This window comes from Alligator mississippiensis, chromosome 12, assembly GCF_030867095.1.
Source record: "Alligator mississippiensis isolate rAllMis1 chromosome 12, rAllMis1, whole genome shotgun sequence".
Lineage (NCBI taxonomy): Eukaryota > Metazoa > Chordata > Crocodylia > Alligatoridae > Alligator > Alligator mississippiensis.
The window spans coordinates 54,479,061-54,495,005 of NC_081835.1; the positions used below are offsets into that span (position 1 = coordinate 54,479,061).

The following is a 15,945-nucleotide window of genomic DNA, read 5'->3' on the forward strand; positions in this document are numbered from 1 at the left end:
TATGAAAGAGCAGGCAGCTGACGTCAAGTCAAGCCATGGAAGGCAAAGTGATGGGCTCAGCTGGCAGCTGGTGGGCAGGGTACACTGGGGCTGTCTTTGCTTGGTCTTAATCAAGATTTCTAGGAAATGCATATGCTAGGGAGCATATGGCAGGAAGGGGAGAAAGGAGGAGGGATCAGAGGAAAGGGAAGAGGTGAATTTTTTGGCAAAAGCAGACTGATAGGGAGGAAGGTGAAAGCTATTCTGGAAGCTGGGTTAAGGCAGCCCCACTAATCTCCAGACAGGCTGCTCCATCCTTCAAGTACTCTACCATGCATTCTGGAGGCTCCAGATTCCCAATATGGCCACTTCCATGGCTTACAGGAACACCGTGTCAAAATCAGGGCCACCACAGGGTACTCTGTGGTTTTCAAGTCCATTGCTGTAACACTTAGGACTGCTTTGGGGCTCTGCTCCTGTCTAATAAAAGCACAGCACTCAGTTGCCTCTGCTGTAATCTCCTTAAGCCCCAGGTTTCCTTCTGTGGGACACTGCTGTCACCTTAAAGAATTCAATGCTATTCTATGTGTGTTTCCCCCCGGGATAAATAGCAGTGGCACATATTTATGCCGCTGTTAGCGGTCCCCAGGGAATGCCCCTATATGTGTGCTTTGGCATGGGGCAAATTGCCTCAGGTGGGGTAGAGGAGGCTGAGGCCAGCACTTGGGCTGGCCCCTGCAGCCTCATCTAGGATCCCAGGGGCCTCCCTGGGTTGCAGCAATGACCATCCAGATGTGCCAGAACCTGACCAGCAGCCGGAGCACGACTGGCTGGCCATGCTCCTGTTTTGGGCGGCACATGCTGCTGCCATGTGCACCATGCTACACTGATTTTTTTTTTGCCACACTTTTTTTTTTTTAATACCGGAGTTTCCCATTATTTAAATGTGGCACTGTACTGCAACGTGCACAGGATGCATTTTGTGGCACCTCAAGCCACAAGGTGCCTTGAGGTGCCACAAAGTGCATGTGATTGACCCCAATCAGGATAAACCAAAGAGTGATCCTTGGGGCTAAGGAAGCATTCAAGATGACCATGGTGAGCCACATCTAATGGAGCTGAGCTCTGCCATACATCAACCTTCAGTTTTAGGATGCATCTTCAGACGTAATTGTGCCTGGACCAAAAGTGTTTTTCATCTAAACCTGACTGCTGGTGACTGAAGACATTTTCTTTTTTCTGCTCGTTGGTCTGGGGTCGGGGTGTTGTGAGCATGAAATATGTTGCCAGGAACTTGGCCTTTCTGTTCTTCAGATACTTCATTGCTTCATTCTATGTGGCTCAGGAGATCTGTTTTCGCTCATGGACACCACCTTGTCTTCATGTTGGATGGTTTTTAATGAAACTCTCCCATGCTGTCAAATTAACCTTGGGCTGTGCTGGTTTAGGGCCTAATCCTGGCAAGGTGCTGTTCAGTGGCAAGTTAAAGGGACCGGAAGATGCTTAGCAAAGGATTCAAAGGATTGGGCCTCCATTTTGGAGGGGCCTTTGACAGCAGGCTAACCTTCGAAAAGGGCTCCTCATAGTGCAGTGAGCAGACCTCCCTCCCAGCGTGTGCCAACCACTCCACAGAACCCTAATGCTGCTCTTTGCCTTGAATCAATTTTATCTTTCATTTAAAAGTATCCAAATTGTTTTGTTTCCCCATGAGTCAGTCCACTTAGTTTATGTCCTTCAGTGCCAGAGGGAAATTTATGAGATGAGAAACTGGCTCGAAACATTTATTTTCTAGATGACGACTCATGCTATTAGATATATAGTGTTATGAATCATAGGAACAGCATCTAATTTGCTCTTAAAGGTATAATAGGACTGGCTTCCCACACCCATATACACACATATATTGGATTGATGGTTCCCCCATTGGACAGCTAGATCATTTGTTTTGACATGAGCAAGACATAGAGGATGATAAAGCCCCATCTTGCCATATGTTAAGCCTATTCATAAAAAATATTAGGGAAATGAATGATCTGCCTAGCACATCTATCCTAGACTTGACTGCTTATGGGTCTGTCTTCTATTGTTGTTTGTGCTCAGGGAAATGCAGATTTACCCACTTTCCATGGCTCAGAGGCTGAGCGGTAGAATACAGACAATTTTTGCCTCTCCGTTCCCCAGTTCAAATCAGGCTGAAGGAAGAAGTGATGAAAACTTGTTTCCATCCAATCATTTGTTGTGGTTGTACTGAAATCAAAAGAGAATCCAGCTCCAAGGGCTATAGGAGTAAGATCGCTGAACCTGAAGGAAGTCCGATTAGATGGATAGTGCAGGTAGAGCAGCCATTTGAAAAAGCCTGAGCAATAAGCCCCAAATTTTCAGAGGACTCAGCACTCACCATAAAGAGTGAAATTTCCAAAGAGCTTGGTGGGTGAGACTGCACCTGTTTTAAAAATCCATCTCTGATTGTGGTTGCTGAGGACATGAAAAATCTGACCCTACTTGTTCTTTGAATTAAAGCACTTCTATGTTTAGGGCATGCTTTTTTTCAGAAATACTTACAAAATATGTATAGGGGGAAATATCAGGACGAGTTGAATGTGGAGATAGATTTCTGGGAGAAATGATGGAATGGGCCTGTAGAGTGTCTGGAAAGAGCTACAGGAGAAGGTAGTTAATGTGGTACACTGGTTAATTTCGTTTACACTGCAGTCCTGCCTACTTGCTCCCTTTTATTCTCTCCCCACCTGAAAGTCCACTGGTAAGGCTACTAATCCAGGGGTCACTTTGTTGTTACTCTTGACTGTGGTCCCCATCATGCTTGAAAGCAGCTGTTGGGGGTGACTCAGGAGTGGCCTTGCTAGGTTTGGAGTAGGTGGGCAGGACATATCTGGGAACATCCAGGCCCAGATATGCCACTGCCATGGGATGAACATGCTCTTAGTTTCTTGTGATGGTTTCCTGGTGAATCCTTTCAAACCTCAACCCCTAGACTCTTCCAGTGATAGACTTCTGTACTAGAACAACCTTAACAAAGGAGAAGAAGAGATCCCTTTCCTTCTTGTCACTTCAAAGCCCTGACTCAGATGGTACTGAGAGAGAGTTCCTTTGACAAGATGAAGAGGTAAAGAGCTCACAATCATCCTACCGTTGAGGGATTGTTTTCTGCAGCTTAGATCTTGGCTCTAGGTGAGACACAAAACTCCTGAGATCCATCTTCAGTTCTGCTACTGCACCTGCATAGGGACATCTTGGCCAGGTTGCTTCAGCTCTCTCGGTCTGTTTTTCTATCTTTAAAATGGAGATAATTAGCTTTTTCCTCTTGTGTAAGGATGTTTGAGAAGTAGGATAGCAGACTTTCCACTGAGCCCCTACACCCAAGATGCTTGGTATTGTTCTAGTGTATGCAGTATTACTACGACTAGGTCTCATTTGTTACTCTCTGATCTCTATGTTCCTCCTTGTGTTTTGGCTTCATAGTCTTTATTATTACTTCCATTTCTAAACCATCAATCATAGCTCTATTTAGACATCGCTGCATGAGTTTCAAAGCAGCATCACGTCTTTCGGGAAAGAAGAGCCACTTTCACAGTTCCAATTCTTCCATTCTTGAGTTGCTAATTTAGGCAGCAATAGCACTTAGCCAAGCTTCTTATCACACTAAGTTGTTAGGATGATGTCTGAAGGAAAAAAGTACAAAATAAATAAAAGAGGAGGAGTTTTGGATTGTGCCAAGATTCAGTCTCACCCTGCTCTCTGCTGGCAGCCAAGACTAACACCCTGCCTCTTACTGCCATCAACATGGTGTTGGGGTCAATTAGTTATGAGATCCTCCTCGTCAAATATAGCTAATGCTAAGGGATGGAGAGCAAGAAGTGCCCGCTGAGATACAGCTGCCAGGTTACTGTGATATCACACTCCTGGGGTGGATCCAGTGGCAGATAAATGACCTGTTTGTAGATCATTGAGCACAGTGGAGTTGCAGTCCATGACAGGACCTCTGAGGCACTACCACAATAGAGGTAATATAAATATAAATAAATAATGCTGAATGTCCTTCCTGCTGGTTAATGGCACAGAGTGGGCATCCATGCAGGGATGCCATTCACAGACCAGCTAGGATCCTATGATAGTGATAGACCCATATGCAACTAGGCAGAACTGTCATTTCAGATCAGACTTTGGCTGTAATGCATAACCCGCCCTTCCCATGTGGCTCAGTGCTCTTCAGCAGGAGATAAATGCTACTTCATAGTGATTCAAATGTCTGGGGGAGGAAGAAAAATAAAATACAATAAAATAAAGGATTTCCCAAGTCAAAGACTCTTTCCAGGATCATGTAGCTGGTGTCTGCAAACTTGCTCCAGGTTCTCACCAAAGAAGGATGAAATTTCCCTACTGCTGTTGGCAGGTGACCTCACTGTCTAGTGCTCACGCCCTCCTCTCCTCCGGCTGCCTATCCTTGGGGAGCAGTATCTCCATCAGTTCATCCTGTGAAGGCACTTCAGCAGTTTACCGGAAAGGTCAGGATGCTGGAAAGGACTCAGGATGGGCAACACACTGATTTCTGTTATTTATGAGAACAACGGGAGTAGCAGAGGACATTGTAAACCCTGGCAGCACTAACAAACCTTCATACAGCATTGAGATTCCCATCCTAGTGACTTGGCTTTGCTTCCACACCTAGACTACAAAGCTCCCTATTATAGCATAATAGGAAAGATTACAATGTGCCCATTAATTCCCTTGTTAAAACAAGTTGGATGTGGGCAAGATGCATATCAGGATGCACAAATTGTTAAAATGTGCCTGGTGCATACAATAGGAAGGCTGCCAATGAACAGATATTAAACTGAAAGGCAACAAAACAAAAACCAACAATAAAAACATTGTCTCCAGTCACTCTGGCTCCCTTTCAGCTTTGTCTGTGAAAAAATAAATTACTGGCACTAACTTGCCATGTCTTTCAGTTCTGCTTTGGGGAAGTTATGTACCTACATGGATTGCTTTCTTTCCCTTTAGCAAGTCATCTGATCAACTAGTCTTGTGCAGTCTGGAAAGATCAGGGCCCAAGACTGGATGGAGAGACACTGGCAAGAGCTGCAGTAGCTTGTATGTGTGCATTTTTGTTTTGTTTTTTTCATGGTCCCTCACATGACCAGCTCTATGGTCTCCAAGAAAAAAAAAAGATTCATAGGATGGTACACAAATGTCTCTTTTCCTAAACGGACATGAAGAGATCAGGCCAAAAAAGCATAACTGTGTAAACCATCCCTGCTGGCTAGGTCAGAAAAGTCCTTGGGAAATGTACTTTGAGGTCCTTTGACTCCAGTCTGATGTTTTCTCTGAATTCTCTGTTATGCTTAGACCTCTTATAACCCATGATATCCTTCCTCAGTACATGCTGCTGGTTTCCCATGTTCAGGTCTGATCTGACTCCAGGGTGAATTAAGAAGTCAGCAGGGAAAATAATTAACTTGTGGAACTGGGAGATGGAAGGGGTGGCGTGGTCAAGCAATGGCCTGTGGGACCCAAAGGGGACGCTCCCCAGATAATCTATAGACACAGGTAAACCCTTTGGTCTTCTCCCATCCTTTCATTATCACCTCCTCCTCACTCCAGAGCGTTACAAGGTGTGTGTTTGTGGACGCAGGGAAGTGCTGGACTCCCAACGGTGTGTCATTGTCCTCATAAGTGTACATATGTATTTAACTTTAACTTCAGCCTGCTGAGACCTCTCCTTAGGGAAATTTGCAGTTCCAAAATACAGGCAAAATCCAGCTGGAGAAGTGTGATGTGACTAAGCATCACTATGCATCCACAGTTCTTATGCAGCTTAGTTTTTTGACCACCGTGAATTGGCTTTCTCACTGGTACTTTCAAGGATCATCTTCTCTGATGGGAGCTTTGCAACAGAAAGAGTGTTCAGACAATCACTGATGCACAGGGACAGGTGAGCAAGTACCACTGGTGGTGAGAACAGTGGCAGAACCCACACAAAATAACAAGGGATGGATTCCTCCTCATCAACTTCAAGAACAGCTGGGCATGGAAGTGTGATGATAGCAATCATACCTGATGGCCCTTGTATCAGTATCACAGCCTGGGTGAAACCATTGCTTATCTCTGTTACAACCACAATAACAGTCTCCAGCCATGATAAGGCCCCCCTTGTGCCAGGCACTGTAGAAAGAAACAGTAGGAGAGCACCTGTGCCCTGAAGAATTTACAAAACCCTCTAGAGTTTGCATGTCAGGTAGAGTAAAGAACTTCAGGCAGTGCGGTACCATCATGCTTTGGACAAGGGCATGAACTTTGGACTGGCTCTGCGGATGTGGGGAAACCAGTGGATGTGCTAGCTATACCTTGATTTTAGCAAGACTTTTGATGCGGTCTCCCACAGCGTTCTCTCAGGCAAGCTAAGGAAGTACAGGCTGGATGAATGGACTGTAAGGTGGATAGAAAACTGGCTGGAGCATTGGGATCAGAGGGTGATAATCAATGGTTCAATGTCTAGTTGGCAGCTGGTATCAAGTTGAGTGTCCCAGGGGACATTCCTGGGGTCGGTTTTGTTCAGTGTCTTCATCAATGACCTGGAAGATGGGATGGAGTGCACCCTCAGCACATTTAGATATGACACCAAGCTGGGGAGAGAAGTAGATATGCTAGAGGGTAGGGCTAGGATTCAGAGTGACCTAGACAAATTGAAGGATTGGGACAAAAGAAATCTCATGAGGTTCAACATGGACAAGTACAAAGTCCTGCACTTAGGAGGGAACAATCCCATGCACTGGTTCAGGCTGGGGGCTGACTGGCTGGGCAGCAGCTCTGCAGAAAAGGACCTGGGGGTTACAGTGGACAATAAGTTGAATATGAGCCAGCAGTGTGCCCTTGTTGCCATGAAAGCTAATGGCATACTGGGCTGCACTGGTAGGAGTATTGCCAGCAAGTCAAAGGACGTGATTATTCCCCTCTATTCAGCACTGGCGAGTCCACATCTGGAGTACTATGTTCAGTTTTGGGCCCCCCACTACAGAAAGGATGTGGACAAATTGGAGAGAGTCCAGCGGAGGGCAATGAAAATGGTGAGGGGGCTGGGAGACATGACTTGTGAGAAGGGGCTTAGGGAACTGGGCTTATTTCATCTACAGAAGGGAAGACTGAGAGGAGATTTAATAGCAGCCTTCAACTACCTGAAGGGGGGTTTGAAAGAGGATGGAGCTAGACTGTTCTCAGTGGTGGTAGATGACAGAACAAGGAACCATCTCAAGTTGCAGCAAGGGAAGTTTAGGTTAGATATTAGGAAAACTTTTCTCACTAAGAGGGTACTAAAACACTGAAACAGGTCACCCAGACAGGTGGTGGAAGCTCCATCCTTGGGGGTTTTCAAAACCGGGCTAGATAAAGCTTTCACTGGGATGATCTAGTTAGGGACAGTCCTGCTCTGAGCCAGGGGTTGGACTAGATGACCTCCTGGCTCCCTTCCGACCCTCATTTTCTGTGAAGCTCAGGACTGATTTGGGAGTAAGAGCCCTCCCCTGTTGTATCACTTACACCATTTCCTATGGCATCCTCTGGAATTGTGCCACCCAGGGAGTAGCTAAACATTTGCCTTACTGAGCCAAGTGAGATGATGTTACCAGGTGTCAAGGCTTCAGGCTTTGAAATAGGAAGTGGATATGTCTTGTTGCTGAACTTTATCTCTTACCCCCAACCCTCCACGATGCTGCTATGGTACCACCACAGCCCTGCCGCTTGCAGGGGAGATAGGCTGACATTGCTTTTGCCAGCCTCATCTAGACTTGCTCAGAGAATGGTAAGGGGGCACGGTGCTAACAATGCAGCTCATAATCACTGATCAAGTTCCTAATGCTGTCCTGTCTGAGTGGGAAAGTAGGTGGGCATCCCTCTAAAACAGTGGTTTTTAACCTTTATTCATTTGTGGACCCCTAAACATTTTTGAATGGAAGTACAGACCCCTTTGGAAATTCTGAATGGAGGTGCAGACCCCTTTGAACTGTAAGCATGGATATTCACATACTTTTGAATGATAGTATCTTTTGGGGACCCCTTAGACACAGTCTGTGCACCCCCCTGAAGAGAAAACCACTGCTCTGATACCAGCTGTGCCAGTGCTTACCATCCTGCCTAATGGTTGAGGAGGTAATGCAGATTTAGCCCTTTAGTGTGCTCATAGGAGAGTCCCACTACATCTGCGACCATAAGCCTAGCTAGTTTAAAGCCTCTGAAATACTACAAAATGTACAGTGTTAGGTATATTTTGCTGAATTGAAGAAATTTCCTCCGGAAAGACCAGGTCCATGCAGAGACATGAGGGGATGCGAGAAGCTCCAGGCCAGATGAGCACAAGCAAGGACAGGAGTGCAGACAATAGTATCAGATCACAGGCCACAGTGGAGAATTTCACTTCCATTTAAAGAGTCCTCATCCTCAGTCGCATGGTTTGTGTAGGAAAAGCTCAGACTTGGTTTTGGACATGTATGCACTTGCATGCGCACACACATACACACACTGTGGGGGTGAGCTATCCCCACAGGAGAGGAAATAAAGGAATATTCTCATACATTACATCCAGGTCACTATTGCTTGCTGCATCCTGGACCAAAAAAGAAAAGAAGTCCCTAAAAAGCCTTGTGTCCCCTTATGAAGGTAGGAGGGCCTGGCTGGGAAGAGACTGTAGCGACATTACTGAGGGACTTTCTGTTTCTATACCCAGTGAATCCACATCTCTTCCACACAGCAGGCTCGGCCTGTGGGTCCTGTGTTGTGCTGTTTGCTGCAAGGCGGACATGGCTAGAGATTAATGCTGAAATTACTCAATTTTTAAATTAAATAAGGTCCCAGAGGTCTCCTAAAATTCTAACTAGATGTCCATTTGTCTCCTTAAATACAAACAACAGAGCTTTGAATCCATTTCCCAAAGGGGACAAGATTCATCTCCTCTCGTTCTCCTCCCTCCCCACACCACACTCTAAGCGTTTCTGCAGCTGGCCGAGCTGTGTTGTGAGAGCTCGGGTTTGAGGGGGTTTGTTTGAGTTTTGGTCGGGGAGAGCACAGTGCAAATCAAAACGTGCACCCCTGGCGTATCACATCTGAACCTCCGCACCGGCATGGCTTTGCTGGCAGTCTCTACAGAAGGTGGGGTCTGGCAGGTAACCGGCATTCCCACACGCCCCAAGTCTTCCAGGTCTCGGTATCATTTATGAGCTGATGTTCAGGGTGGGAGGGGAGAGCGGGAAAGGAGCAGGGCGTCTCCATTCTCTTCCTGGTGCCTCTCAGGGTTAGCTGACTGGCTCTGTTTCTAATAGCCTATTCCAGGGGACTTGGAGGTTTACAGAATATGCAAACCTACTGTCTCGCTCTTTCTTTCTCAGCCTATGCCTCTCCATGATTACCATGAGCTGGGCTGTTAGTCAATCATGCAGCTGCAGAGAGCTGAGGAGTCAAAGGGGCAAAAAGGTGAGAATAATGATATTATAGGCTTTGCCTCCCTCCTTTTTCTCCTGGCTATGCTCAGAGCTGAAGGCTGCATGGAAAATTCACTGCCAAAAAAAAAAAAAAAAAAAGAAAGGCAGTGACCCCCTGTTCTACCAAGACTGGAAAAGGTGGTTGTTCCTCTACATCAGGATCAGGATCAGGGCCAGGAAAGCTCTATGCAATGAGAATTGTCTTGCCCATCCAAGAACTGGATGCTTTGCTATGGGCAACATGGGGTGGGAATGAAATGCTGGAGGTGCATGGGCTAAGCCCAGGACACCAAATGACTATGCCATGTGGTACAGGCATGGCACATGTAGAGACCCTGCCCTTTCTGAGGCCGGATGAAATTATTCTTTTCTTCAGCTTTGGAACTTGCATCGAGGACACCATAAAGCTGCCACATATCTCTTCTCCACAGGGCTGCCTAAAGTCTGCTATGCTCATTCAAGAGCTTCTGGACCAAACATTCAGAGGACCTTTTTCATGAGACTGGATAAAGTTGTATAATGAGAGACTTGTCCTTCAAGACATAAGCCAAACCTCAGGTGGTCCCATACCCTGACAGTGAATAATTTCTTACATCTTCCTTTGAAGAATCAGTGACTAACAGCTGTCCAAAACTGGATCCTGGAATGAGTAAACCATTGTTCAAACCTAGTATCATGGTGCCTGCAGAGTGAAAACTGACTTAAGTGGGTTGAGGAGATGTGTACAGACATAGTCTGCATGTGCCATGGTCCCCAGAGATCTCCTGCAGAAGACTGCCTCAATATGTGCCTCAGTCACAACTTCTCTGTATGTTCACATCAGGCCAGCCTCAACCCAGAAGAAGGGCAGTGGATCGGATTTGAAAGCAAGTTAGACAGTAGTAACAGTGAAAAAGGCAGTGTACTCACCAGTCCCACCCCAGGCAGGTGGGTCATGCCCTCTGTATTCACATATAGGCAGCCCTTCCACTGAGAAACCCTTCACCAAAGACCCCCATGTTACTTTTTCCATAGCCATGGCATAGTCATTTCACAAGTATTTAAGCTTTAAATGAATGTCCTTGAGCCACGCTCACTCTCTTCTACCTTCATGTTCCACAGACACTGGAGGAGCTGTGTTTGGCCAGAAGAAATGTTTGTAGAAGGCAAATGTTGAGGTTTCATGCATGAGACATTTCAGAAAGCAGGATTAAAACACTTAAACCCAAGCACTGGCATGGTGAATGCTTGAGCATCCAACAGCACTACGTATCGTGTGACTTTTCCGACCAACTGCAGTTAAGTAGCACATGGGCACCTGTATATTTACTATCAAACAATCAGTCCACAGAACTTTCTCTGTGCATACGCTAGGATATGCTATGATGATGAAGACCCAACAAGCAAACAGGGACCTGAGAGCTGTGTTTCAGCTTGGTTCCACATCTCCTACTAACGTGCTGAAATGGGTTCACCACCTCTTCACCCAGGGAAAACAGAAAGGCCTTGTTCTTATATGAATGGCTGGGAGAAGAGGAATGGGGGCAGTGGATTCTTTGCAGCTGAGTCCATTTGGTACAACTGACTGACTTCATGTTGGGGCAGAGACTCAGCTTGTGGTGCTGTGACCAGGTCCAGTGCATTTCCTCACAGTGGCAAAACTAACCCAGCATTACAGGTCCAGTCTGGATCATATCAACTCAAATTCTGTCTTTCAATGGGGTTCATGCTGTTTCCCCAGTAGGAAATGTGCTTGGTGCACCAACACTCCTGCAATGGCAACACAGAGAGCGTCTTGGCACTTTGACCCATGCTGGCACCCAGAGACTTGCCTGGTCTTTCTGCACTGTAGTGTTTCCGAGTTTCTACTGGGGGCTCGGAGCTGGGAGCTGATTGACTCTGAAATAATAGGAATCTCTCCCATTCAACAGAGGATCCAGGGCTATTAGAACAAAGAGGATAAAAATAACAGATAGGAAGAGTCTGCAGAAAAAGGAAGGAAAAAAGGACTAGAGAAAAAGAGGTAGTAGACCAGTGAAGGGAAAAGAAAGGAAGAATGAAATAATGCAAACACGCTGTGGGAGAGAGAACGGATAAGCAGAGAGATCAAGGGGGCAGGCATAGATATAGAGAGGGAATACAAAAGGAATTACCTGGCTCTTGCATCAGAAAAATAATAGGGATCCTAAAAGGAGCATGGGTGGGTAAGTATGGCCTGAAGTGAACAAACGGCAGTACGAATCAGAGCCTCTCACTGGACAAATGAACCCTGGCCTGGGCCTGGCTTTGGGAGGATGACATTGCCCTTGTTGCACTCCAGCAGTGAGGTTCTGTGTGACAACTGTGGGGGAGAACAAGGAAGAGGGCACCAATCTTTCCTGATCCCTGCCCTAAGTGTGGAAGGATGTGCCTGTGAGCTGCTGCTGTGCACCAGTGTCGTGGGATCTCTGGGTAGCATACGGCATCTCCACTCTGTCTGCCATGCCCACAGCACTGTGTCCTGACTCAGGCCATCCCCCAGCCCCCTCTGCACTTATTGTCTCCCTCACCCTCCACCCCATGTTCTCCCACACCCCTTGCCCTCTGACTGGGCTCACTGCAGTGCCAAGAGAGACTGAGGCAGGGGGAAGAGCTGAAGGGATAGAGGGAGGGAAAGTGAGAGGCAGAGGTAACAATGGATGGAGCCTATAAGAGGGATGGATGCGATGTTGGGGCTGGGGAGGGGGCTGGGAGCTCATGCTCGGTGGTCACACCTCTACTTGACAGGATTGTTTCCAGACCTGCAGCCCTTCTCGTCCCACCCACAGCTGCTGCATGCTGGCTCGCTCCAACCCCCTTAATCAAGAGCAGGCTTGGTGCTAATAAGTGACTTTAAACAGGTCTGTCATTTTTGGATTTGGGAATGGGGTAGGGGGTGGGGGTAGGGGGGTAGGAACGGGGAATCCGGGACATAAATCTACATATGATTAACATTTAAGTTTTTGCCGGGTTTGCAGAATGAGAGCGAGAGAGGAGAGAAGCCGTGTGCCAGAGGGGAGGCTGACCTCCATGCTTCGCCTGTACCTATTAGAGTAACAGTGACCTCCAGCGGCTGGTTGAGTGAATCCCAGGGGTCTGATTCCAGGCCAGACTCCCCGTGCAGTGGTTGTGCAGAGATGAGGGTTGCAAGGTGCTAGGCTGCCTAGGGGGCTTTGAGAATTGCAGGTGTGTTCCCTATCCAAATCTGAGGGGTGAGACTCCAGACCCCGAGGAGAAATGGAAAGGTGGCCCAGTGCCCGATTCCCTGAATCCCAGGAATGTCCACGACAAAGATCTCAAGCTCTGCTTCCTGCCTAGGAATGCAAACATTTCATAGGCTGTTCTGTGTTGCTTTTGCTGAGAGAATGATTTGGATGCTTCACCCTGCTGAAAGGAGGGAGGGAGGAATGCATAGATCCAAGAGAAACAGTGAAAAAAAAGAGGGGGAGACTTGGAGGGTAGGGAATCTCCTGAGTTACATGAGGCACATGGGCACTAAGTTACATTCAGACTGTTATACTGAGATGAGAACAATTTGGGTAGCACTTAGGGACAGATCCAAAGACATACTTAGGTTTCTATATGGGAATTAGGTGTTTAGTAACCTTTTGGGGCTGGGCCCTTAGATTCTAATCGGTGTGAGATACATAGATAGGATAGAGAGATATTACTTATACCAGTCATTCTTTCAAGGGTGCCCTGGAGTCCTACACAATGTTAGCACTGTAAAGTGTGAAAACATAATTTAAACGATAAATGCAGCAATTTCAAATAGGAATCCATAATGATAAAAACATTCTGACCTGTTGTGGTCTTTCTGAGATCTTTGCCATAAAAAAACTGCTCTATTATTTTCCATAATAAAAAAGAGTGAACACTGAGAGCTAGTATTTTTCCAAGGGGTGCCTCGCATCTAATGAGAGGCGTCTCAAATATAAAACGATTGAGAGCCACTATCTTATATTGTGATGGTAGCACCTAGGAACCTAGGTCATGGTTTAGTACCCCATTGTGCTGAGCACTGTAGAAACTAAAATCAAATGGGGAGTCCCTGCCCCAGACAGCTTACAATCTAGATGGATGGATGGAGGGAAGAAGCAGGGAGGCAGAGAGGTTACTAGGGCAAACATCACTCACCTCCCTGGTATCGTTGTCTTGGATTAAAGCGTACAGTGGCACCACGCGGTTAATCTCCAGCAGGACCGGGGTAGGGCTGAGCTGCTCCTTGCCAGGACGCCTACACAGGTGGCAGGTAGAGGGGCAGCGCCCCTTCTCTTCACAGTGAATCTCCACGCCCAAGATCAGGTGGTCATCCGACAACATCTGAGCTGTCAGCAGGCCTGAGAGGTAGGTGATAAACGGCATGGACTTGAGCTCCTTCTTGTTACCAAGTTCAGTTGTTTCTGGTTTGGGGAGGGGGAGAGGGAAAGAAAAAATAAATGCACACAATAAATCTCAGCCTTATCGTGCATCATCTGTGCCTAAGCCAAAATTTGACTGCAGCTGCTTGCAGTATCAGTCATATGGGACCAAGCTGAGACTCTGATATGAGAGAAGGTTAAGCAGATCAGGGAAATGACAGGGTTTTCAGGTCATAGCTGGGGAGAGGTGGTTAAAAAAATTAAGTGCTTTCCAGACAAATTACAATTTTATGTGTTTTTATATATGTGGTTATATAGATATATATATCTATATGTATAGATATATATAATTTGCTGATTTTCCCCTCGCTTTTTACATGAAACAAAAGCCAAAGATGCTTGGTGTTTAGGAACCCAAAACATTTAGTTTGCTGCTTGTCTTCCCACCTCCATAACTGTCTCTTCTTCCCCCCTCCCTCAACTCTTTTGCAAATGAACCAAATGGCAAATTTCCAGTTCCACAATTTTTATGAGAAAACAAACAATTAAACATATTGATGAAGTCAATGGTTGCTCAATGAGCAACTGACTCTACTAAGGAATAGTTTTGTCCAGTAATGCCCTGATGTCACGGGAAGTTGATCCAGATATACGTCTACACTGCAGTCATTTCAGTGGTATATTAGGGCTCGCTTTAAACTAGCTGCCTGGGGTTCGAATAATGGTGTATCTTGCTACCCGCACTTGAGCTGGACAGTGTAAAGCCAGCTAGGGTATGTCTGTACAAGCTGCGCCACCAGAGCATGAACTCCAGCCCAGACTTGCAAGGCAGGCTCTTACCCTTTCACAAACTCAGCCCAATTTGCAAGGAGATTGTGGCAGCTCAGGTCTTAATCATACAAAATGAAACAAAGCATTTCCAGCCAAGTTTTGTTTGACTTTTGGGGTGCATCAAAACAAGGATGGCCTAAGCCCCATGTGAATCAGAGAAAGGGTGCTTAGATAGCCAGGCTCAGAAAAGATGACATCCCTTGTATTTCCCAGCTCACAGACCGCTCCACTTTGGGATGGTGGGCATCCTTATTTGTTCTGAAACAAGTCCCATCATCTAGCATGAGATGAACACTGTGGCTGGTATAATGGACTATTACTACTAATATAGAAAAAGGCAACCAAGTCAAGGCCACTTCCTACAAATATATAATAAATTATAGGACTTGCTCCAAAAATTGCTCCACCTCCACAGAGGTGGTCTCAAGGCTGCCTTGTCTCTGCTCTGTGACCCCTGGCTATCTGTTACGGATGACATAATAAGGAGCAAGGAGCTACCACCAAATAGAAGGGAATAGGGAAATAAGTTAAACCTCAGAAATAAGGTTCTCATCAGTGAGGTGGACTGGCCACAGAACTGGTCTTCTTGCTGCCCTGGATGGTGACTGGTATACACTTGCCACCCACGGAGTGCTCTCTTCCAGTACCAAGCTGCCGCCAGCCAGTACCCCTCTCCCCACTGCACAGGACAGCCACATCACTGGGTGAAACTATGATGCTGTGTCAGACCGAGGTATAAGTATTTATATATATTCAACACATAGCTGGGGATGGGACAAACCAAGTTAAAATCAGGGCACTGCTTCTGTGTTAAGCCTGATGCTTAGCATAGAAGAACATGCTGCAATGGGCACAAAACTCAGTTAGCAAGGCACAGCGTTTTGAGGCTGTCTAATGAAAAGGCCCGTGGAGGTGCAGCAGGCTGTTGTTAATGATCATGTTATTATTACAGGGCTTTTTCTAAAACATTTTGAATTGTTTGCAACCATTGCACAACTTTCTGGCAGTCCTAATTCCGAGGAGATAAATCTTGAAGCCCTCCCTTAGTTCCTTCTTAGGCAAAAGTCTTGCCAAGGCCCATGACAGCTTTGCATGAATAAGAGCCAAGTGACAAACTGAGAACAGACTTCACGCATTTGCTCTGCCAGAGAGTGGACTCTTCTCTGAAAGCAGAGGCAAGCTTCCACCCATGGGCAGATCTAGGATTTTGAAAGGGGGGTGCAGATGGTGTGGTGTATTTTCACAGATAACACAACACTTATTTTTCTCCTGTTAAGGAGAAACTAAAA

General features: G+C 46.3%; 1 protein-coding gene across 6 annotated transcripts in view; it reads right to left on the reverse strand.

The window, feature by feature from the left end:
- ASTN2 (astrotactin 2) overlaps positions 1-15,945 on the reverse strand; it is a 598,926-nt gene that overhangs the window by 147,397 nt on the left and 435,584 nt on the right. For all 6 annotated transcript variants that reach the window (XM_059715568.1, XM_059715571.1, XM_059715569.1 and 3 more), the window contains one exon: positions 13,602-13,867. In XM_059715568.1, coding sequence (XP_059571551.1) covers positions 13,602-13,867 — 266 coding nt within the window. The remainder of the gene's footprint in view (positions 1-13,601; positions 13,868-15,945) is intronic.